Source organism: Palaemon carinicauda, chromosome 35, assembly GCF_036898095.1.
Source record: "Palaemon carinicauda isolate YSFRI2023 chromosome 35, ASM3689809v2, whole genome shotgun sequence".
Taxonomy (NCBI): Eukaryota; Metazoa; Arthropoda; class Malacostraca; order Decapoda; family Palaemonidae; genus Palaemon; species Palaemon carinicauda.
In genome coordinates, this window is record NC_090759.1 from 72,694,050 (window position 1) to 72,716,928 (window position 22,879).

The 22,879-nt window shown below is 48.0% G+C and overlaps 1 protein-coding gene across 1 annotated transcript in view; it reads left to right on the forward strand.

Annotated features, from left to right (window-relative positions):
- Positions 1 to 22,879, forward strand: part of LOC137627877 (protein O-glucosyltransferase 2-like) — a 68,377-nt gene that overhangs the window by 39,863 nt on the left and 5,635 nt on the right. Inside the window, exon 9 of the mRNA XM_068359310.1 lies at positions 6,486 to 6,605. Within this exon, the coding sequence (XP_068215411.1) occupies positions 6,486 to 6,605 (120 nt within the window). The remainder of the gene's footprint in view (positions 1 to 6,485; positions 6,606 to 22,879) is intronic.

The window sequence follows — 22,879 nt, forward strand, 5'->3', positions numbered from 1 at the left end:
AGCTGCTTAGCCTCCTATGGACTTTAATTAAATCATGATGATTTTTTAAGGATCTTCGTCCGGATCTTGTAACTGCTGCTCCTCGTTCGCCTCACGTCAGTACTTACACTAGGCCTAGCTACTTCGAAGCCGTTGTTGTTAAGCTAGTGCTCTCTCGCTCTCCTAGAGAGCATTACGATGGCTAGGCGACTGGTTTTTGCACCAGGAGGAGTTTTAGGGATACAGCCTTTGATTTCCCTTCTTTTAAACTGGCTTATAGAGCGAGAGTCTGATAGGACACGAGAGAAGTTCTCGGCTTAGGAGTTCATGCCTCTGCCCAGGTAGACTTCTCAATTCTGGTAGACTCGCCCTGGCGCCTAGCCAGGAGACGCTCCAGTTGTTTACAGGTCAACTTCTCAACTTTTGTCGAGCCTTTGAAGTTTTGCTGTACTATTATGTCACTCATAACAAGGCTTCCAGGGATGGTAAATGGTTCCGCCTCAGTCGCTAACCCCGTCTGTTGCCACACCTGCTCCCGTAGACCCTAATGGGCTTTGCTGCAAGACATGCAGTCCAAGCTTGTGTCCTTGATAGAGGACTTAATACGGAGAAGAACCTTCTGGCCAACAACCTTCCTACCGGTTGGTTGTGCGCCCTGTTGACGCTGAGGTATCCTACTCGCGTCTGCCAGTTGAGGTGGTTCCTCCACCGATGCGACCCAGTGTTGGTTGCCAGTCGCACGTTGACGTTAAGCGACGCTCGGAGGTGGTTGTTGACGTTCAGTGTGTCACTAGGAAGACGTTCAACAACCAGCAGAGGTGACTTGTTGTGACGCAGTGCGTCAACCACCTCAGCAACCCGGTAGGGTGTTGACTGCACAACCCAGACAGTCTAGACAGTTTCGGGTTGACGCTGTACTTCCTCGCGCACCCATGGTTGTTGACAGTTCACAGACTGTGCAGCAGTGCCATGATATTGCGTCCGGCTCCGTCACGCATCCACCAGTGCGACCGGATTCAGCGAGTCAGACGTTGCCCACTCCGTTGCCGTTTCCTCATCAGTTTCGGATGAGGAACCCTCTGATGAGGACGTTGCTGAACAAGACGATCAACCCCCAGCCCTGCTATCCATCCAGAAGATGCTGAAGAAGGAACGCTGCCCAGTCAGGCTGTGGATGAGTCTGGTAGGGACACTGTCATCCGTGGATCAATTTGTGTCACTAGGAAGACTACACCTCCGTCCTCTTCTATACCATCTAGCTTTTCACTGGAAAAAGGACAAGACGCTAGAAGCGGTCTCGATCCCGGTTTCCGGAAAGATATAAGTCTGGTCTGACTTGGTGAAAGGACTGTATCAACCTTAGAGAGGGTCTTCCCCTGACTGTTCAGACTCCCAACCACGTTCTCTTCTCGGACGCATCGGACATAGGCTGGGGTGCGACATTAGACGGTAGGGAATGCTCGGGATTATGGAACTCGAGTCAAAGGTCAATGCATTTTATCTGCAAGAAGCTACTGGCAGTACGTCTGATCTGGAAAAGCTTCAGGTCTCTCCTTCAAGGCAAAGTGATGGAGGTGAACTCGGACAACACCACGGCTTTGGCGTACATCTCCAAGCAAGGAGGGACCTATTCTCTGACATGGTACGAGATCGCAAGGGACCTCCTCACCTGGTCAAAAGGTCTAGACATTTCACTAGTAACGAGGTTCATCCAAGGCAACTTGAATGTCTGGCAGATTGTCTCAGTCGGAAGGGACAAATAATTCCAACAGAATGGACCCTCCACAAGGATGTATGCAAGAGACTTTGGGCCACCTGGGGCCAGCCAACCATAGATCTCTTCGCAACCTCGATGACCAAGAGGCCCCCAATATTTTGCTCACCAATCCCGGACCCAGCAGCAGTTCATATAGATGCCTTTCTACTAGATTGGTCACATCTAGATCTATATGCATTCCCTCCGTTCAAGATTGTCAACAAGGTACTGCAGAAGTTCGCCTCTCACGAAGGGACAAGGTTGACGCTAGTTGCTTCCCTCTGGCCCGCGAGAGAATGGCTCACCGAGGTACTTCGATGGCTAGTAGACGTTCCCAGAACACTTCCCCTAAGGGTGGACCTTCTACGTCAGCCACGCGTAAAGAAGGTACACCAAGGCCTCCACGCTCTTCGTCTGACTGCCTTCAGACTATCGAAAGACTCTCGAGAGCTAGAGGCTTTTCGAAGGAGGCAACCAGAGCGATTGCTAGAGCAAGGAGAACATCCACCCTTAGAGTCTACCAATCGAAGTGGGAAATCTTCCGAAACTGGTGCAAGTCAGTATCCGTATCCTCGACCAGTACCTCTGTAACTCAAATAGCTGACTTTCTCTTATATCTGAGGAAAGAACGATCTCTTTCAGCTCCCACTATCAAGGGTTACAGAAGCATGTTGACATCAGTCTTCCGTCACAGAGGCTTAGATCTTTCCAACTATAAAGATCTACAGGACCTCCTTAAGTCTTTTGAGACCACGAAGGAGCGTCGTTTGGTTACACCTGGTTGGAATTTAGACGTGGTACTAAGATTCCTTATGTCAGACAGGTTCGAACCGCTACAATCAGCCTCCCTGAAAGATCTCACCTTTAAGACTCTTTTCCTGATATGCTTAGCCACAGCTAAAAGAGTCAGTGAGATTCATGCCTTCAGCAAGAACATCGGATTCTCATCCAAAACGGCTACATGTTCTACAACTTGGTTTTCTAGCCAAACACGAGCTGCCTTCTCGGCCTTGACCAATATCGTTCGATATTCCAAACTTATCGTATGGTTGGAAATGAACTAGAAAGAGTCTTATGTCCTGTAAGAGCTCTTAAGTTCTATTTAAAAACCTTTACGAGGCCCGTCTGAAGCTTTATGGTGTTCAGTTAAGAATCCATCTTTGCCTATGTCAAAGAATGCTTTATCCTATTTTATCAGACTGTTAATACGAGAAGCTCATTCCCATCTGAATGATGAAGACCAAGCTTTGCTGAAGGTAAGGACACACGAAGTTAGAACTGTCGCAACTTCCGTGGCCTTTAAACAAAATAGATCTCTGCAAAGTATATTCGACGCAACCTATTGGAAAAGCAAGTCAGTGTTCGCGTCTTTTTATCTTAAGAATGTCCAGTCTCTTTACGAGAACTGCTACACTCTGGGACCATTCGTAGCAACGAGTGCAGTAGTGGGCGAGGGCTCAACCACTACAATTCCCTAATTCCATAACCTTTTTAATCTTTCTCTTGAAATGTTTTATTATTGTTTTTGGGTTGTCCGGAAGGCTAAGAAGCCTTTCGCATCCTACTTGATTTGGCGGGTGGTCAAAGTCTTTTCTTGAGAAGCGCCTAGATTAGAGGTTTTGATGAGGACCTTTAGTATGGGTTGCAACCCTTCATACTTCAGCTCCTAGGAGTCGCTCAGCATCCTATGAGGATCGCGAGGCTCAGTAAGGAAGACGTACTTAAAAAGGCAGAGTAATTGTTCAAGTCGACTTCCTTACCAGGTACTTATTTATTTTATGTTTGTTATTTTGAATAACTGCTAAAATGAAATACAAAATACTTAGCTCATAATAATGTCAACATATATGCTGGTCTCTACCCACCCCCCTGGGTGTGAATCAGCTATATGATCACCGGCTAAGTTTAATATTGAAAAATGTTATTTTCATTAGTAAAATAAATTTTTGAATATACTTACCCGGTGATCATAAATTAAAGGACCCACCCTTCCTCCCCAATAGAGACCCAGTGGGCCGAGGAGAAAATTGGTTCTGTGTTGACATGGAGTACTTGAGTACCTGCTCGACAGATGGCGCTGTTGATGTACACCCCCACCTGTATAGCGATCGCTGGCGTATTTTGTCCTTAGGTTTTTCTGTCGGGCAGCAGAGCTGACAGCTATATGATCACCGGGTAAGTATATTCAAAAATTTATTTTACTAATGAAAATAACATTTTTTTAAAATTGCTCTAACAGGCTTAATTTTTGTCATAGAGAGGTCAGGTTGGTCTCATTCTCTTGGAAAATACCTGAATTTTCTAAAAAAAAAATTATCAAAAATATGAAAAAAAAAAATTTTATAGCATTTTTTTGCAAGGACGTACCGGTATGTCCAAGGGGGTAAAGGAATGGCTTTTGTGAAACGTACCAGTACATCCTTTGGGGGTAAAAGGGTTAAGTCATAAGAGAAGGACATTTTCCTTTGCGCTCCTTATTGGTTGTTATATGTGTATAAACTACTGGATAAAATTTGTTTTGAGCATTAGTAATGGTTATCAGTGGGTGACGTGTTGCTAGTTAGGAGACTAATTCAGCATTAGAGGTGCTGCAACAGGTTTAATAAGGTGAATACATGGGTCTCTCTAATATACACTGAGTCCTTGGAATTACAGAGTATCTAACCCCAAAAAATTCTGTAATTACTTGCAATTAGCTTAGCTAATGGCCACTCCAACAGTCCAGGTGACAGAGGCTATCAACTGATAATTACTTGCTAACAGTACTGAGCTGTATCGTAGGATTAAGATGAATTATTTAAGGGCAAAGTATTCAGAATAATTATGGACATAGTTACCTGTTACAGTGATTTTTACTGATTTAATGCTATAAGATATGCTAATATAATTATTAGAGTTTGGATTTACTAGTTTAGTTTTAAATATTTTGATCAGCTATAGATCTTGGTTTAGACAGGAAGCCATGTTTTGCTTCATGAAGGAGGTGGTTTTACAAGAATTGTTAGTTAGATATTGTAATTTCCTTATTATTTAAATTTATTTGAAAGTAGAGATGAGGACTGTAAAAGGGAAGTAGTGAAGGTTAAAGAGTTAGTAAAACCAGAGGTAAAAGTGAATATCAAGAAAGGTGGGAAGTGGAATATGATAGAGTGAAAGTGAGAGTAACTGGTGTTGAGGTGCCAGTGATGGGAGATGAGATTGAAAGAGAGATTACAAGAGAGAAAGTGAAGAGAGCACTAGATGAAACGAGAGTAGGAAAAGCGCCTGGTAAGGATGGTGTGGGGACTGAGATGTTAAAGGAAGGGGGTGTGATTGTACTTGAATGGTTGGTGAGATTGTTTAATATGTGTTTTATGTTGTCAGTGGTACCAGTGGACTGGGTGTGTGCATGTATTGTACCTCTATATAAAGGTAAGGGAGATGAGCATGAGTGTTGTAATTCAAGGGGTAATAATTTGTTGAGTGTGGTTGGAAAAGTTTATTGTGGAGTGCTAATTAATAGGATTAAGGATTAGACAGAGAATGCCATCTTAGAAGTACAGGGGATGTATGAATCAGATTTTTACAGTTAGGCAGATATGCGAGAAACATGAATCAAAAGGCAAGGAGGTGTATGTTGCCTTTATGAATCTGGAGAAAGCATATATAGAGTTGATAAGGAAGCAATGTGGACTGTGATGAGGTTATATGGAATTGGTGGAAGGTTGTTGCAAGCAGTGACGAGTTTCAACATAGGCAGTAAAGTGTATGTTAGGATAGGAAATGAAGTGAGCGAGTGGTTTCCAGTGAGAGTGGGGCTGAGACAGGGATGTGTGATGTCCCCATGGTTCTTCAATTTGTTTGTTGATGGAGTGGTGAGAGGTGAATGCTCGAGTGCTTGGTCGAGGATTGAAACTGATAGACGAGAGTGATCATGAGTGGGAGGTAAATCAGTTGTTGTTTGCGGATGATACTGTACTAGTTGCAGACTCGGAAGAGAAGCTTTGTCGATTATTGAGACTTTGGAAGGGTATGTGAGAGAAGGAAGTTTAGAGTTAATGTGGGTAAGAGAAAGGTTATGAGATGCACGAGAAGGGAAGATGGTGCTAGGTTGAATGTCATGTTGAATGGAGAGTTACTTGAAGAAGTAGATCTGTTTAAGTACTTGTGGTCTGCTGTTGCAGCAAATGGTGGAGTGGAAGCAGATGTACATCAGAGAGTGAATGAATGATGTAAAGTGTTAGGCATGAATGTGAAGAGAGTTCTGTATGAGAAAGTGATTGTACCAACTGTGATGTATGGATGTAAGTTGTGGGGAATGAAAGTGACGGAGAGACAGAAATTGAATGTATTTGAGATTGTGCCTGAGGAGTATGGCTGGTGCATCTCAATTAGATAGGGTTAGGAACAAAGTAGTGAGGATGAGAGTGGGTGTAAGAAATTATTTAGCAGCTAGAGTGGATGTGAATGTGTTGAGGTGCTTTGGCCATGTAGAGAGAATGGAAAGTAGCTATCTGCTGAAGAAGGTGATGAATACTTTTTTCGATGTTTGCTACCCCAAAAAATTGAGGGAAGTACCTTGGTGAATAGATGGAAAGTATTACACACAGTATACAGTTGTCTTGAAAAATTAATCATTTTACTTTACTTAATGAGTTGCCTGTGGAATTCCAAATTTAACTGTTGTCATAGGGAGATGAGGTTTTGTTTGTGTTTTTATCCTGGATGTTGGTGTGGTTGCCTTTATCAATAATGAAATATCTTTTTCCAGATTAATTGGGCAATAGAAAATGATGATAAAGCACAAGCGATAAGTCAAAATGGGCGCAAGTATGTACAAGGAAATCTTATGCCAAAGGATATCTATTGCTATCATGCTGCTCTGTTTGAAGTAAGTATTTATTCAGATTTATGTGTCCGCTTTACTTGTAATTCAATATTTGTTTGCTATTCAAGCCATCTATTCAGTCACTGGTTCTCCAGCTGGTACTGTAATTAGAAATCTATTATGATGTTCAAGAAACTTTTGGCCTATTTAATTTTTTAAGGGGTCTTCTAATTACTGATGTGATTTTCTCTACTAGTCTATGTGATATAACTGTCCCCAGTTCTTATCAGTTTATTTACTAAATTCCAATAGTACTGTAGTGCTTCCATCACATCATTATATATATACTAGTTCCTCAGTTGTTCCGTAACCAAAATAAAAACCACGCTATTTACATGGGGTTTTACTTTCGGCATAGCTGAAATGACGAGCCATTAGAATTTTAATGAGGGTTAATTACCCCTGCGCTAGTTAGCAAGGGGGTAGGGGAGTGGTAGCTAGCTACCCCTCCCCCCCTCACACCCCGGTGAACTGCTTCACTTCACTTTTGGCTCGGGCGATGAGCAGATGTCTCTGCTTCGCCCTCGCATTATTGACAGCCTTAATTTTGTTTTTCTTTTTCTTTCAGCTTGTGTGCTTGAAGTTGGCTTCATCCTTCCTTCCCATCATGCGGAAGTGCCCTAGCCTCCCCAACCGCCCTTGTGGAACGTTCATGTTGGCGGTCGAGATGGACCCTCACTCCTTATGCCCGCAGTGTCGAGGTCAACGGTGGGAAAGAGGTAATACCTGTAGTGAGTGCAGGGAGTGGCCTACCTCCTAGTGGGAGAGGTTTGCCCGGCGGCGTAAGAAGAAGCCTAAGCGTGACCGTTCTCCTTCAAGGGTTGCCTTGAAGAAGGAAGGTTCCAAGGACTCTTCTTCCGCCGCCCGAACCTCCTCCGAAGCTCCCACTCGATCGGTCTCTCGCAAGAGGCCAGCGAGTGGTAGCGCAGGCCCTTCTTTTGTTTCCCAATCTCGGGGTTCGGGAGAGGGCGTTGCCTCCCATAGTGAGGCAGCTCCTCCTCCCACTCCGGGGGAGGGCATTGATTCTCTTGATGACCATGTTACTAACGATGATCTCTTACAGCTTTGGGCTTCCTTGGGGCTTAAGGGCTCGTCCTCCTAGGAAGCCCTGTTTGACCTGATCCAGTTGGGTGCAGATGTCAAACAGTCGCTGGTAATAGCAGAGGTAGATCCTCTGTCTATTGTCGACGTTGTTGTGGCAGAGGCTTCCGACGGGTTGGGTCAAACCCCTGCTGCGGTTGCAGTTGTTGCTGAAGGCTCGGTTCCCCCCTCCGAACATCCTTCGAGGGAGGAGCTGGGTCCAACGGTCTCTCCTGCTGGTGACTCTCTCCCTCGGGGGAGTGCACTGACAGAGACTCCTCTTCGGAGGACAGATGATGGTGTTGCTGTGCCTCGAAGTCGTCTTCGCCGTAAGGCTCGCCCTCCTCTTCGCCGTAGAGACCTTCCTTCTCCCTACAAGGGAGTTAGGAGGCGCCTCTTCGGATCTTCGCCTTCGACTTCCCCCGCAGAGGATCCTCCTCGTCGAGAGCAGACCGTTGAAGCTGCTTCCTTGGACCTCTCCGCAGATCGTTCGCGATCTCCGACGCCTGCCAGACCTTCCAGTCTTCCATCTCCGTTCCTGGATGCTGATGCGCAGTGGGCGCCCACGTACCCCGTTGTCCAACGGGCACCGGTCCCTTCGGGGCAGGAGGGCTCTTCCCACAATGTGGGTGAGTCCCTCGAGCGCCAGGTCTTACCTGCGCGCGCGCAGTCCTAGAGGTTCCTTAGCTAGCGCACAGGCGCTCACAGGTCCCTCTGGACTCGCTGCGCCTGGACGATCTCCTGAGTCTCGCCGTAGATCTCCTGCTCGCCAGCGCCCTCCTGCACGCCAACGCTCACCTACGCGTCAGCGCTCTCCTGTGCCACAGAGACCTCCTGTGCGCCAGCATTCTCCAGCTCGCCAGCGCACTTCTGTTACTGCTGCGCGCCATCGGTCTCCTGAGCGTCCACGATCTCCTGCCATCGCGCGCACTCTCCTGTGCGCACTCTCCTGTGCGCACTTCTAGGTCAGCCCGAGTTCCTGCGCGGCGCGCCCACGAGATGTCTCCTGAGCCCGCCCACGAGCGTTCGCCTTTGTGCACATCTTCTCCCTCTGGTCCTGCGCCCCAGTTGGTTCTTTCTGAACACGCAACTGCACACCAACGATCTCATGCGCGCCAGCGACCTCCTACGCGCCCGCGCGATCCTTCGCCTGCGCACAAGCGCTCTCCTAAAAGCCAACGCGCCCCCGCGCCAGATCGCCACAGGTCTCCGACACGCCCACGTGCTAACTTGCCTGTGCATAGTCGTTCGCCTGTTCGCGCTACGCACCATCGTTCGCCAACTCGCCAACGCGCCGTCGCTCGTCAGTGCGCCATCGCTCGCCAACGCGCCACCGATCGCCTACGCGCCATCATTCTCCCGACCGCCAGCGCTCGCTCTTGGAGCCACGCGCACCCTCACCTGCGCGCCCACGCACACCTTCGCCTGTGCGCCCGCTCGCCCACGCGCGGCCGTGCCTTTATCTCCTCGTGCCCACGCCTTCATCTCCGCGCATGCGCCCCAACGTTTGCCCGCGCGAACCAGCGATTCAACCATCGCGCAAGCGCCAGCGCGACCTCGCGAGCGATTCCCGCCAGGTTTCGCAGCGCGCCCAATCGTGCGAGTCTTCGGGGACGCGTGCTTCCAGATCCTCGTCTTCGCGATCTCCACCACGCAAGCGCAGAGCTGCGCACGTCCAGGAGCAGGAAGAATATTCGGAGAGGTCCACGCAACATTCTTCCTTTCAGGCAGGCCCCGTAGTATCCACTCCCAAGGATCAGCCGATCCCCTTCCCTCCAGCGGGTGTTGCTGACACTGCGTCAGTCAGCCGCCAGCCTTGGTTCGGGTCCCTGATCAAAGCGGTCGTGCTGGTGATGAAGCCAGCCCTCACTGATCTGGGACTGAAACCAACGACACCCGCGTCCCCGCTGAAGAGAAGGAGAGGAGTGGACTTCGTGGTTACTCCTCCCAGGGTTAAGTTGGCTCCCAAGAAGTCCGTCGGGAAGGCCCCTTCCCCTTCGCAGACGCTTTCCCCTTCCTCTGTGGACGAAGCCTCTCCGTCCTCAGGAGAATCCAGCAAGGTAAGACGTTCTCCCACGGCACCAATGGGAGAAACCCCACCTCGAGGAAGAGAACCGTCTCGCGTGGAGAGGAGTCCCCAGACTTCTTTGCTTGAGTCCTGTATCCCTCCCAGGAGGGAGCCTAAGGACTCGAAGACGGTTCCTAAGTCTTCTATCCGGATTCGACCGGAGCTACCAAGACCCCAGGAGAACGTCCACGTATCTCCCCAAGTAGAGCTATTGGTGACAGGAGACCTTGCTGCCAGTCCACAAGGAGGAGAACAGCACGAGTCGGAGCATACCTTCTGGCAGATCTTGAGTCTAATGAGGCAACTCAACGGATTCAAGGACCCTGAGTCCGCCCCTCGCAAAGGCAAGGATACGGTCCTGGACCAAGTCTATGGTACCCAGAAGCTCCCAAGGGCCAGCACGGCTCTGCCCCGGTCCCAGGGAGTGAAGAGTGCCAGAGACAAGGTTGAGGGCCAGCTCACCGAACTTGCTTCCTCCAGCCGTTCCTCTGCCGGGAACAAACTCCTCCCACCTCCTCGTGTACAGCAGAGGAGGTACTTGGAGATCATGGGGGAGTCTTGTCTAGCTCTTCCCCTCCACCACTCTGTGGAAGAGCTCTCTAGGGGGGTTTCTCTCGAGAAACTCTCCGCCCGGCAGGTGACATTCTCGGCTACGGAGATCCTATGCCAGGAGAAGGTTGCGAAGTGTGCCATGCAGGCCACTTTGTGGCTGGACACCTGGCTGGGGTCTCTGGGTATCCTGTTGCGATCGGAGGACTTGTCCAAGGAGAGCACCAGGAAGGCCCTTGAGACTTTCCTCCTCTCGGGCACGCGCTCCACCGAGTTTTTAGCTCACCAAGTTTCGAACTTGTGGGCAAACTCGATCCTAAAACGTCGGGATGCCGTGACCGAGAGGTTCCACTCTAAAGTCCCAGCCGTGGATGTCAGCAAGCTCAGACACTCCTCCATCCCTGGAGAGAGTTTGTTCGAGCCCAAGGATGTGAAACGGTCAGCTGAGAGGTGGAGGAAGTCGAATTAAGATTCGCTCCTCCAAAGGGCCCTTACATCTCGGCCCTACAAACCTCCAGCTCCTCAACAACAACTTCAGCAGCCTCGTCAGTCTAGAACATAGAGACAGGCTCTGGCAGCAAAGGCAAAGGTGTCTAAGCAGCAGCCCTTTCCTGTCAAGGACAAGAAAGGCGGAAAGTCCTCCAGGGGAGGTAAGAATCCTAGGGGGAGCGGCCGAGGCCGTAAACGCTAGGATTGGCAATCCCCCTGCATGTCCACCAGTGGGGGGATGCCTACAAAGTTGCGCGGACAGGTGGCAGCAACTCGGGGCTGATTCCAGGACGATATCTGTGATCAGCCAAGGATATCGCGTCCCGTTCATAACATCTCTTCCTCCCCTGACAGCGAATCCAGTGTCGTTGAGCTCCTATGCCATGGGATCGGTAAAGGGGCTAGCCCTTCGGGCAGAAGTCGAGACCATGCTCAAGAAGGATGCTCTTCAGGAGGTCGTTTATGGCTTCCCAGGCTTCTTCAGTCGACTCTTTCTTGTAAAGAAGGCGTCTGGAGGCTGGAGACCTGCCATCGACCTCTCAGCTCTGAACAAGTTTGTCAAGCAAACTCCGTTCAGCATGGAGACAGCGGACACAGTCAGACTTGCATTGAGACCGCAAGACTTCATGTGCACTCTGGATTTGAAGGACGCGTACTTCCAGATCCCAGTCCATCCGTCTTCCAGGAAGTACTTGAGATTCAGCCTAGACTACAAGACCTACCAGTTCAAGGTGCTGTGTTTCGGTCTCTCCACAGCACCTCAGGTGTTCACCAGAGTGTTCACCCTGATTTCTTCGTGGGCACACAGGATCGGCATCCGTCTCCTCCGCTATCTGGACGACTGGCTGATCCTGGCAGACTCGGAGTCGACCCTTCTTCGACACAGAGACAAGCTTCTGGGACTTTGCCAAGATCTAGAGATCATGGTAAACCTCGAGAAGTCTTCTCTGCTTCCAACTCAACGACTGGTATGTCTAGGCATGATATTAGACACCAATCTCCACAAAGCCTTTCCATCAGACAACAGGATAGCAAGGCTGAGGAGGGTTGCAGTGCCTTTCCTCAGACAAGAAGTCCTTCCAGCCCAATCTTGGTTACGTCTCCTAGGTCACCCAGCCTCCCTGGCCCGTCTAGTTCCGAACGGCCGCCTCAGGATGAGATCCCTACAATGGAGGCTCAAGTCCCGGTGGAACCAAGGCAACGATTCCCCGGACACTCTGGTCCCTATGGGACCAGCGGAACGGACGGACCTGCAGTAGTGGCTGACCGACGAAAACCTTCGAAAGGGAGTGGATCTTGTCGTCCTTCCCCCGTATTTGATGCTGTTCTTGGACGCGTCAAAAGAAGGGTGGGGGGCCCACGTTCTGAACCAGAGGATCTCAGGCCTATGGTCACAATCAGAAAGGTGCCTCCACATCAATTGCTAGAAATGAAGGCCGTCTATCTGGCCTTTCAACAGTTCCAACAGATCCTGGCGGGCCACTCCGTGGTGGTGATGAGCGACAACACCACAGTAGTGGCTTATATCAACAAGCATCTTGCAGTAGAGATACTGAGGTGGACCGAAGTCCACTCGATTCCACTATCAGCTTGCTTCATTCCGGGCAAAAGGAATGTGCTCGCCGACAGTCTGAGCAGGGCATCGCAGATAGTGACTACCGAGTGGTCTTTGGATCCTCAAGTAGCCAACAAAGTCCTGACTTTGTGGGGTTCCCCGACAGTGGACCTGTTCGTGACAGCTTTGAACTTCAAGCTGCCGCTGTACTGCTCCCCAGTCCCGGACCCCAAGGCTCTCTGGCAAGATGCCTTCCAAAAACAGTGGGACAACATCGACGTCTACGCCTTTCCACTGTTCTGTCTGATGAGAAGGGTGCTCAACAAGACCAGACTATCGGTCAATCTGTCAATGACCTTAATAGCTCCGCTATGGCTTCGTGCAGAGTGGTTCCCGGACCTTCTGCAGCTCCTGACGGAACTCCCGAGAGAACTCCCCCCACGACACGAGCTACTCAAGCAACCACACTGTAACATCTACCACAAGGCCGTAGCGTCGCTTCGGCTTCACGCCTGGAGACTATCCAGCGTCTCCTCATTGAGAGAGGCTTTTTGCAACAAGTTACGGAGAGGATGTCTCGACACCTGCAAAAGTCATCCGCAGGGGTCTACTAGGCAAAGTGGAGAGTCTTCTGTGGTTGGTGTCGTGGGAGGGGTATCTCTCCCCTCGATGCCACTATTCCAGCAATAGCGGAGTTTCTCGTGTATTTGCGGGAGGAAATGCGCCTTTCAGTCTCGGCGGTGAAAGGCTATCGCTCAGCCTTAAGCCTGGCCATCAGGCTAAAAGGAATAGACATTTCTTCCTCGCTGGAACTTTCTTTACTCATACGAAGCTACAAACTTATCTGCCCTCAGTTGGAAGTGAGACCACCTCCATGGAACGTGGTTCGCGTCCTCAGGTCTCTTAAGAGACCTCCGTTCGAACCATTACGCCAGGCCTCTGATCGACATCTGACTTGGAAGACGGCGTTCCTGCTCGCTTTGGCTTCAGCCAAGCGAGTCAGTGAACTTCATGGTCTCTCATACGACGTTGGCCATTCAAGGGGATGGGGGAGGTAACTTTTGGGTTCGTCCCTGAGTTTGTAGCCAAGACTCAGAACCCGGGAGTGCCGGACCCACGGTTCGACTCCTTCAGGGTCTCGAGTCTCCGTTCTGTAACAAATGACCCAGACCATCTGTTAATATGCCCAGTGAGAAGTCTGAGGCGTTATCTGAAGAGAACGGCTGCAGTCCGTCCTCGCGTGCAAGCCCTGTTTGTGAGCACGGGAAGGACGAAGAGGAGGGGCACCTCACCAAGAACACTATCTCTGCCTGGATTCGAAGGGTCATCCACCACGCCTTGAATCCAGACCCTCCTCCGTCACGTTGTCCCAGAGCACACGATGTCAGAGGCATCGCTACGTCTCTGGCTTTTAAGAGAAACTTCTCGGTGACGCAGGTGCTACAAGCTGGGGTCTGGAAGCGTCAAACGACCTTCACAGCCCACTACCTGCAGGACGTGACCCACAGGAGCCTCGATACGTTCTCTATCGGCCCTTCGGTGGCTGCACAACAGCTGGTCTAACCTCAGGCTCCTTAATGGACAGGTAGCAGAAGGTTGAGGGCATTGTTACCCAGTTTTAGACTACATGAATGAAAGAGTATGTCTGGCCCTTACTTCTTTCTTCATCCTCCCCTCTCTTGGGGAAAGCAGCATCCTGGGTTCTCTGCATAGCTGACCTGGAACCTCTGCAGGTAGACCATGCTTCCTTGTGTTCCTAGTATTAAGATAATACTGTCGCGTCCCCCATACCCTGACGAGGTGGTATTGGGAACGTCCTAGCCTAGAATTCCATCTAAAGGACTTCAGGTCAACTTCCTAGGACGAGTCACACTTCAACCCTCCACACACAAGCTTATGTAGGCCGCACGTTCCTTGCGGAGCAAGGAACTTGCGAGGTGCAGGGACTCTTATTCTCGAAGTGCTGCTCACTCGGATTCTGAGTCCCCGGGTAAAGCCAAGACCAGTAAGGCCGGGACTTTCCTCCCTACCTATGGGGTAAGTCACCCCATGTAAATAGCGTGGTTTGTATTTCGGTTACGGAACAAATGACAAATTCGGAGATAATTTGTATTTTTCCTAACCATACAAACCTTAGCTATTTACACATATTTGCCCACCAGCCCTGTCCCCCAAGGCAAGTCCTACCTCTAAGTGAAGTGAAGCAGTTCACCGGTGTGTGAGGGGGGAGGGGTAGCTAGCTAACTAGCGCGGGGGTAATTAACCCTCGTTAAAATTCTAATGGCTCGTCATTTCAGCTACGCCGAAAGTAAAACCCCATGTAAATAACTAAGGTTTGTATGGTTAGGAAAAATACAAATTATCTCCGAATTTGTCATTTTAGGAGTATCGTTTAGGGAGTGAGCTCGCAACCTAAAATGCTCGTATCCAAATCAATTTTTTCCAAAGGAAATTTACTTGATCCATTCCATATGTTCGTAGGTACACATATGTACTCATTTTTAAGTTTTTTATTGGTAATTATAGTTAGAATTATAACTCCTAGCATTAAAGTGAATTCAAGTGAATAATTCACAATAAGAATTATAAATATTGACAATTAAACTCGTACTTTACCATTGAGGAGATTCATGTCTGTGTGAGGGAGATGAGAGAGAGAGGAGGAGGATGAGGGAGTCGCTGCTGGGAGGGAGACTCTCACTCCATGAGAACTTCTGGTAAAGTATCAGGAGTTCTCTCTTTTTGAACAATGTTCATTATTACTAACAAAATCACTTGATTTACACTTTCTGGACACATGATCTTTTTTACACTCTTACACTCAACTTTCACAAGAATCTTATCTAGAGATGCCTGCATTGTCCTTTTCTTTAAAAACGTGAAAATGAGACATTGCATTGTCGGTGCACTGCTTGGGTGGCATAGGAGCACTATGTTACTGATTTATGTCCATTGTGTGCTAGTCTCATTAGTACTTGTCCATTGAAGATCCTCATACGGACTAAATTATTTTGTCGCAGACCGATGCAATGCCCGTAACCAAATACGAATTTGTATGCTCGTAACACCTGCTACCCAAATTTGTATGCTCGTAACACCTGCTACCCATAATTTATATTTGTTCCGTAACTGAAATACAAACCACGCTATTTAATATGGGTACTGTATTACTTTCGGCGTAGCTGAAATGACGAGCCATTAGAATTTTGACGAGGGTTTACTTCCCCCATCGCTAGTTAGTGGGGGGTAGGAAGGGGTAGCTTGTGCCTGTGCGGTGAGCTCACTTTTACTTTGGCTCGGTTGGTGATCGGACGTGTCCGCTTTCACCCTCGACTCTTTGACAGCCATTAATGCTTTTTGTCTTTTTACCTACTTTTTCTTATACTTGTAATACAGTGATACCTCTACATACGATCTTAATTCATTCCAGAAACTGCTTCGTATGTTAAAACGATTGTATGTTGGAGCAAATATTCCCATAAGAATACATGGTAATTTATTTAATTCGTTCCTCAGCCTAAAAACCCATAATAAATCCTTAATAAATGGCTACACATAATTACACATGACATTAATACAATAACTGTATAATAGATACATATTACAAACCAAAAAAAAGAATAATAATAATGAAATGATAAATAAAAAATGGGTTGTAATGTAACACTTTACTTTAGCGACAGGCCAGAGCAGGTGTAGGGACTTCTACGCACGAGGAGACGGAAGATCAGCGAGGAGGTAGGGACGGTGACTTTGTACGATAACGTGTACGATAACTTACACTAATTTACACTACTACGTGAACTTTAACTTAACTTAGCTTATTTTTTTTTCATTATAATTTTATATTTTTTTTTTACATTTTTTCTTTTCTTATTTTTAATTTTCATCACTTTCACTCGATTCGGTCTTCCTTTTCCTTGCTTCACTTTCTTTCTTTTCATCATGATCACTAGACCGTTTTAAAGATCTTTTAAAGAAACTATCGAGTGAAAGTTGCTTACTGCGGCTTTTGAGGATTTTTCTAAAATGCGTTAAGCAAACATCATCGAACTGCGCAACAACACAGCAAACCTGAAGTTTCTGTGGGTGATGCTCGTCGATGAAATCAACAACGTGTTGATGATATGCCAACATCTGTTTTATTTCTGCCGTACCTAAAATTTCGCCTACCTCCTCGATCTCCTCCGACTCACTCAACTGCGCTTGGAACTCATCATGCTGCATAGCTTGCAGCTCCTTGAGTTCCTCGGTGGTGAGCTCTTCGTGATGCTCATCGACGAGTTCGGTGATGTCATCTTCATCCACCTCCAGACCCATGGACTTGTCAAGGGATACAATCTCTTCGACGTCTTCCTTGGCGGCAAGCACAGGTTCATTCTCGGGGCCAAAACCTTTGAAATCTCTGGGAGCAACAGCATCAGGCCAAAGCTTCTTCCAAGCGGAATTCAGGGTCTGACGAGTTACTCCCTCCTAATCCTGATCAATGATCTTTAAGCAGTGCACGATATTGAAGTGGCTCCTCCAAAATTCACGCAAAGTTAAGTTGGTGCTTTGCGTGACATTAAAGCACTGCTTAAATAAGTGCTTGGTGTACAGCTTCTTAAAATTAGAGATGACTTGCTGGTCCATGGGCTGGAGGATAGGGGTGGTATTCGGTGGAAGATAGCACACCTTGATGAATTTGTATTCGTCGATGATATCATCTTCGAGTCCGGGGGGGTGAGCGGGTGCATTGTCCAAACAAAGCAAGCACTTCAAAGGCAAATTCCTCTCCTGAAGATACTTCTTGACAGCAGGGCCGAAAACTACGTTTACCCATTCCACAAAGATATGCCTAGTAACCCAAGCCTTAGAATTAGAACGCCATAGAACATGTAGCTGGTCTTTATTAATTCTATGTGATTTAAATGCCCTAGGGTTTTCGGAATGGTAAACTAACAAAGGCTTAATTTTGCAGTCCCCGCTGGCGTTGGCACAATGCGCAAGAGTCAACCGATCCTTCATTGGCTTATGTCCAGGTATTTTCTTCTCTTCGGCGGTATTATACGTTCGACTAGGCATCTTTTTCCAAAACAGACCGGTTTCATTGCAGTTGAACACCTGCTGCTCTACGTAACCTTCTTCCGCCACAATGCTTTTGAACTTTTTAACAAAGTCTTTAGCAGCCTTGGTGTCCGAACTTGAAGCTTCTCCATGACGAACAACTGAATGAATCCCGGTCTGTTTCCTAAATTTCTCGAACCAACCTCGAGACGCCTTGAACTCCTCCGTCGTAGGATCGGCTGAACTCTCCCCCGCGTCACCCCGAGAGCGCGCCGCCTTCAAGTCACTGTAGATAGCGCTGGCCTTCTCACAAATGATCGTATCGCCAATAGTCTCCTTGTCCTTTATCCAGATCAGCAAAAGGTGTTCCATCTCTTCCAGAGTAGGGCTACGACGTTTAGAAATAATCGTGATCCCCTTCGAAGGTTTCACAGCTTTAATGGCTGACTTCTGTTTTATGATCGTCGAGATCGTAGACATATTCCGGCCATATTGTTTAGCCAGATCGCTAACACGTACACCTCGCTCATGCTTTTCTATTATTTCCTGCTTTAATTCTAATGAAAGCATAGACTTCCTCTTTTTCTCACCACTGCTACTACTTCCTGAACCGAAACTAAGCTTTTTAGGACCCATAATTACGGAACACAGAAAACAACACGTGAAAAGGCAAGATAAAAAACAGTTAAAACTGAGCGAATAGAGGAAAACCACAAGATGCGCACGGGATGAGAGGACTGATCAAGGTGATGCTCGATTGGCGTCCCTCTGATGTGCTGCCGTCTAGCGGCATCAACAACAAACGACGCTGGACGCTTTCGAGAAAATTCTACGGGTAAGCGTATTTTCTACTTCGTATGTTGGAGCAATACTTTGTTTGTAGAGACAGAAATTTGGTCGAATTTTACTTCGTATATTGGAAAATTCGTATGTTAGGACAATCGTATGTAGAGGTTCCACTGTATATACAGTGATACCTCGGTACTCGACCATAATCCGTTCGGGATCAGTGTTCGACCTCCGATTTGTTCGAGTACCGAAACCTTTTTTCCCATAAGAAATAATGGTATTTATTTTTATACGTTCCTAAGCACCCCAAAATGCCCAAAATATTAATAAAACGTGTACCTAAACAACAAAAATTATTTAAATGTGTATGAAATTGGTCGGAAAACTATATAAAACAATTTTAAACCATTTACTGTACATACCTTTGAGCAGCGGTTCGATGGCATACAGGAATGGATGTGGAGAGGATGGAAGTGGGAGGTTACTGCTTGGAAGGAGAGTCCCCTTCCATGATGTGGCTGGGTAGTTCTCCTTCAGGGGTTTTTTCTCTCTGCAGTAAAAGGTCGGGCAAATCTCCCTCAGGGGTTTTTTCTCCTGTTTCTCTTCTTTGGAGGGGAATCAGGCTGGGATGTAGCAGCTCTTTTCTTTTATGAAAAACATGTCAATTGTCAGCTGCTTCTTTCTCTTCTGCACTATTCTTCTAAAGTGAGATATAACATTACCATTAATGTAGGTATTGGCTGGCATTTTCTTCCAAAATAACCCGGTCTCATCGCAATTGAAGACTTGCTGCGGGATCAAATTTTGTTCCTTAATGTATCGGTCGAATTCAACAACGTATTTTTCAGCTGCTGCCTGATCCGAACAGGCTGCCTCCCCATGCCTAGTCACACGGTGAATACCAGTTCTGTTCCGGAATTTCTCGAACCAGCCCCTGCTTGCTTTAGAAGTAAATGACGAATCACTTTCACTAGTACTGGCACTTTTCTTCACCAATTCTTCATAAATATGAAGAGCTTTCTCGCAAATGAAAGCTTCACTTATACTTTCCCAGCCAACTGCTTTTCTTTAATAAATATAAGGAGCAACTTTTCCATTTCCTCAATTACTTGTGGCCTTTGCTTACTAATTGCTGTCACTCCCTGTGCAATATTAGCTTTCTTTATCACTTCCTTATTTTTGAAAAAGGTCTAAATGGTCGACTTTGCCATGCCATACTGTAAGGCTAGATCAGACATTCGTACACCATTCTCGTATTTCGCAATAATTTCCTTCTTCAACTCGATCGTTGTTCTCACTGTTTTCTTCTTATCCTTCCCCTTATCACTAACTTTCTTGGGGCCCATTATTATCGGCAAAAAAAGACAATAAAACGCACTAAATCACAATAAATTCTCAACATGTGTTGTCGGACTGACGCTCTCTCTTGAAATGATGCTACCCGACCAAGCGAGAGTAGCCGAGATGGCCGCTCATCTCACTCGGCCACACGTTCGGCTGTTCGAGTTCCAATTTTTTGTTCGAACACTGCAGCAAAAATTACTCTAATTTTTTGGTCGAACTCCGATTTGTTCGAATTTAGAGTCGTTCGACTACCGAGGTATCACTGTATATAAATATTCTTTATGTTTATGTACAGTATACAGGTATATTTGAGTAGAGGAAAGGTAGTAAGTTTTCTTTTCAGTGTTTGTGCTGTGTGTGTAATGTACGACAACGACACCTGCGTAGTGCAAGGCCACCACGGTTCCATGTCATGGGGTACGGCCTCTCCCTCTTGGTCAATCGGTTTTTCCTTCGGCTTTTCCATTAACTCGGCCGCCGTGGGTAATCGTCATCGCTGGACTTTCTTCATTCATCTATTATCTTCGCTGTTCCTCCTTTCCTACGGGGAACTTGGATTCTCAGCGAAGGGAATGTGGGAGTTTAATTTGACTACGGTCTCTCTCTATACTCGAGGTCGTTCACCCCTTACTACTACTACGTACTATTACGCAAGTTCCTTTCCCGTTGCGGGTAGGGTTGCTATTCCGTTTATTTGTCTCAATTATTTTTAATGAAATCTAATTGTTTTTTTAACTTTTCAGCTTCTCTTTGGAGAACGCTTCCCTTCGGGAGTCAGTGGTTCTTACTATTTGTGATCATTTTTAGATGAATTACATAATTATATTCTGTTATAAGTCTTTTTTTGTTTCAGTTCTCCTACCTCCCCCTTCTCCTGTGAATGTCAGCGGGGGAGGAGGGCGCATACTTGATTTTTAATTCTTATGTTTTGCCATTCCCTCGGGGTTACTCTTCGGAGTTCCTCCCGGGGGAATTTCTGTTAAATGATTATTTAACTTTATTTTCCCAGTTAACTATGCAGTTTTTCTTCGTTTGACTAAAGTGTGCCAACAAAGCAGAGCTGTCCTGTTTGTGCCTGGGGAGTCTGCTGTCGCTGCCGTCTCTCTAGGACTTCGTCATGGGCGTTATCCCTTCTCTTAGAAGTCCTCCCGTGACAACTGTCAGCTCTTCAGTTCATCTTAGAATGCTAAGGAGGTTCGCCTCTAGGGGTAGGTAACTTCCCTTCCGAGGGAGGTTCCCTTCCCAGGTGTGAGAGCTTCCCCCTACACGCCAACAAACTCCTACGCGCTGCAGCATGCTCCAACATTCTGGTCCACACGGGCTCTTCATTCTGATTCTGCACATCAATATGATTCCTGCACTCTCTTTCAAGTCTCCCCCGTGCGCCCGCGCAAACGTGCGAGCGTTTTCAGCAGTCTCCTGCGCGCGAGGCCAGGGTATTCCCGTGCGCCCGCATCAGTGCTTTGACAGTCTCTCGTGCGCGACCCCGGGTATTCCCCAGCGCGCAAGCGCAATCACCAATATCCTCCCCCGCGCGAGGCTGCTGGACATCGCGCGGTAAGGGCGGCATCGCCACATTCCCCCCCCCCCCCCCCCCAGGCACAGAACAGCGTGCTTGCCAGTTGGGGGGAAGGTTCCAGAAAGGCCCAGGGACATGCCTTCCTTATCTTTTTATAATCGATTTCCCCTTCAGAGGGAGTGTCTGACAGCGCAGCCATCAGCCGGCAGCCTGGTTTGGGACTCTAATCAGAGCGGTAGCACAGGCTTTTAAGCGGTTCTCTCTGAGTTGAGCCACAAATCCTTGGCTACATCCACTCCCCCGATGAGGAAAAGAGGAGTTTTGGACGAGGTAACTTCTACGAGGTCGTAGCTGTCTCCTTGTAAGTCTTCGAGGCAGGCACTCTCCCCCCCTCAGACTTTTCTCCCTCACCTTCGGACGAAGTTTTCCCGCCCTCAGGAGAGTCACGGGAGGTGAGACGTTCCCCAATCACACCATAAGGGAAACCCCACCTCGCGCAGTAAAGTCTTCTGCGAATAGGGGTGGAGAAGAGCCTGCCTCCCTCGTGGTTGGAGTCCTGCATCCTTCCCGGGAGGGAGTCAAAGGACTCCAAGACAGTAACGGGAGTCCCCTAGCACCAAAATCTACAGGCTCAGACATTCTTTCGTTATGGGAACGATCCTGTTTGAGCCTAAGGACGTGAAGCAGGCGGCTGAGAGGTGTAGGAAGTCACCAAGACTCCCTCCTATATGGGGCTTTGACATTCAAGCCCTATAAACCTCCAGCACCTCAGCAACCACGTCCCACCAAAACAACGGTAGGTAAGACTGGGGTCTAAGCCCTTTCCGGTCAAGGACAAGAAAGGCAATTAGTCTCTCAGGGGATTGAAGAATCCTAGAAGGAGCAGCCGAGGCCGCAAACGTTTGGATTGCCAGTTCCCCTGCATGTCCGCCAGTGGCGGGATACCTACAAGGTTGCGCAGACAGGTGGCGCCAACTCAGGGCCGTTTCCTGGACGATTTCCGTAATCAGTCAGGAATATCGCGTCCTGTTCACAACACCTCTACCTCCCCTGAGGATGAATCCGGTGTCATTTAGCACCTTTGCCATGGGATCAGCAAGGAGGTGAACTCTGTGGGCAGAGGCCCAGATTAAAGCAAACTCCGGTCAGCATGGAGACCGCAGACACAGTCAGTCTTGCAGTAAACCGTAAGACTTCTTGTGTATACTGGATCTGAAGGACGTGTACTTCCAGATCCCAGTCCATCCGTCTTCAAGGAAGTACTTAGGATTCAGCATAGACAACAAGGAGTACCAATTCAAGGTGCTGTTTCGGTCTCTCCACAGCACCACAGGGTTTCACCGTAGTTTTTACCCTAATATCTTTGTGGGCACTCAGGATCGGCTTCCGTCCCCTCCATTATCTGGATGACGGCCTGATCCTGGCAGACTCGGAGTCACTCCCTCTTTGACACCGAGACAAACTTCTAGGACTTTGCCAGGACCTAAGGGTCAGGGTAAGTCTCTAGAAGTCCGCTCTGCTGCCCAATCAAAGACTGGTTCACCTAGGCATGATTATAGACACCAATCTCCATAAGGCCTTCCATCAGTCGACAGGATAGCAAGGCTGAGAAGAGTCACAAGCCCTTTCCTCAGACGAGAAGAGCTTCCAACCCAATCGTGGTTACGTCTCCTCGGTCACCTTTCACCCTTGGCTCGTCTAGTTCTCAACGGTCGCCTCAGGATGAGGTTTCTCCAGGGGCGACTCAGGACCTAGTGGAATCAAGACTGCGATTCCCCGGACATCATGATCCCTATGGATCTTGCGGAATAGACGAACCGCCAGTGGTGGGTGACAGG